Source organism: Clinocottus analis, unplaced genomic scaffold, assembly GCF_023055335.1.
Source record: "Clinocottus analis isolate CAN_PGR_092001 unplaced genomic scaffold, fCliAna1.0.p SCAF_245, whole genome shotgun sequence".
Taxonomy (NCBI): domain Eukaryota; kingdom Metazoa; phylum Chordata; class Actinopteri; order Perciformes; family Cottidae; genus Clinocottus; species Clinocottus analis.
The window spans coordinates 17501-19594 of record NW_027175982.1 but is presented as its reverse complement, the minus strand read 5'-3'; the positions used below and the strand labels follow the sequence as shown (position 1 = coordinate 19594).

Here is a 2094-nt window from a genome sequence, read left to right as displayed (position 1 = left end):
GGGTCCACCGTTAAATAGAAATGAATTCATGAAGTTGGAACAAAACACCCACCAGTCACGAGTTTGATGGAGAAGTAAAGACTTTCCTCGGAGGATTTGGTGACACTGAAGGGACTCAAGGTCGGCTTCAGCACCCAGCTGCTCACGTCATGCTTCCTAACACAACATTAACAGCAAAGATGTTATTAAAACACGTCCATGTTCTTTCTGAAAGGCGAAGGAACCAGTGACCTTTCAGGATAGGTGGCTCGGTAGCCCATTTAGTAAAAGTAGCATCAAATGGAAACTCTAAAGCGCTTGCTTGTCACTGCAGATCAGAAGCAAAACTAAAGGTTTAGCCATGAAATAATTCTAATTCAGTTTAATGGCAACATTAAAGTAATGAATGTATCAATACAATGTGTTTTTTACAGTGTACATCTTCCATGAATCCTAAAATTGTGAAATTCCACATAAAGGTGTAGAACTCTGACCTCTGGTAGTGACACTGGATGTCGACTGCGACTTCTCTGGTTCGGATGATCTCACTGGGCCCGAGAGGACTGGGAGTGTAGAGCAGCGTGAAGGTGTAGATGAACGAGTCGTCGGACATCTGAAAAACACACCGGAACATTTACAATCCTCAAATTAACTAGTGGGTCTCCAACTCTGCATCTTTGCGTTCCCACAGGGCCTCAACGGTCTGGTTTGCGCGGATGGAAGTTACTCTACCCCAACGGCTCAGCGTCAGACAAGCTGGAGACCGAAAGAGCCAAAAGAAATACATTAGACTTTAATGCATCAGGTGGACACAGATGCACCTGGTTCTCAAGTCAACCAAGCCATAGGCTTTGATACAAAACAGACTTTTCAGATTCCCACAAAGGCATCATCGTCACATTAAAACCTCACCGCCAGCTGGCTGCCACAGCCGTGCAGGTCCGACTCGAAGATCAGGACCGCCGCGTCGGGATTCTCCCCGATGGCCGGACATCCTCCCAGGGTGACGTCCGCGGCCAGGACCGGTTTACCGATGCCCAGGAGGTCTTTGTTGGCCTCCACCCAGACGGAGTTCTCGCCGCAGACGGCACTGATGCTGTCGGCCGCCGACAGAGTCTTCTCCTCAAATTCTGGTGGGAACTGAGGCTCCTCCTCCGCCGGTGGATCCGGGTAGCGCCAAGACAAGGGTTCGCGAAAAGACTGCTTCTCCTGAAGGGCAGCTGGTAGGTTGGAGGGTGAACGGGTATGATCAGTTTCACTGGTAATGCTGCCACTAACTGTATAGTAAGTGGATCCATTGTTTGTGAAATGTGCTTTGAAGCCACAAGTTCAGCATTATGGCCGTCGCCAACTAGCTTTTGACCAAAAGTGAATGGAAAGTACCATATTGTGGCCTTCCTAAAATGGCCGACTTCAATGTCTCAGGCTTTTCAGAAAACTGTAAATGCAATAGGGGAGGGCCTGCACAACAGGCACACTGATAGGTTATGATTACTAATATGTTAAAGTGAGATTTTCTTTGCAAAAATGCTACCTAAATTGCTAGCTTAAATTGCTAGCTTTGAAATGCCAGCTTGAAAAGCATGTAAAATTGGCTTAGACACATTGTCTTTTGACTAAAAATGACCTAAGTCATGCATCTTTACATAGGCCGTTATACTACAGGGGGTAGAGGCGCATAAACGCATTTTTTAGGAAAGAAAGTCAAAAATGACTTAGGCCATTATTTTTAAGAGGGTGACAATATTAGAAATGCAAAGGAGTGATGTAAAGACACTGTAGCAACTACTCAATCACATAACAGCCCCCGCCTCCATGAGATATTGAACACGGCCAGTGTGGCGGCGCTTCCTGTGGGTGAGGTCCGTACCTTGCGGCTTGGGGGCCGGTCCCGGGTGTTCAAGCCTGCCGGCAGCGGGCTGCGTGTTCCACTTGAAGTCCAGCGCCGCTGAACAAGCTCCACAGAGCAGGACAAGAACGAGTAGGAAGGAGACGGCCATGCTGATGAGTTTCTGCTGCGGTTCCTCTGCTGGAAACACTCCCTCTCTTGTAGCATTTGGCTCCGCCCACCTTCTGGTCGACCTGATTGCTCCTCGGCCGGGCCTCGTTCACCTG

General features: G+C 48.4%; 1 protein-coding gene across 1 annotated transcript; it reads right to left on the bottom strand.

Moving 5' to 3' along the window:
- Positions 1 to 52: 52 nt before the first annotated feature.
- LOC137794382 (zona pellucida sperm-binding protein 3-like) lies at positions 53 to 1979 on the bottom strand (the record flags this gene model as incomplete). Its single annotated transcript, XM_068591101.1, has 4 exons — positions 1850 to 1979; positions 892 to 1199; positions 474 to 592; positions 53 to 156 (listed from the first exon to the last, which is right to left on the bottom strand). Coding segments are annotated over exons 1-4 (661 nt in total), but the record flags the coding sequence as incomplete, so codon positions are not given.
- Between the last annotated feature and the right edge of the window lie 115 nt (positions 1980 to 2094).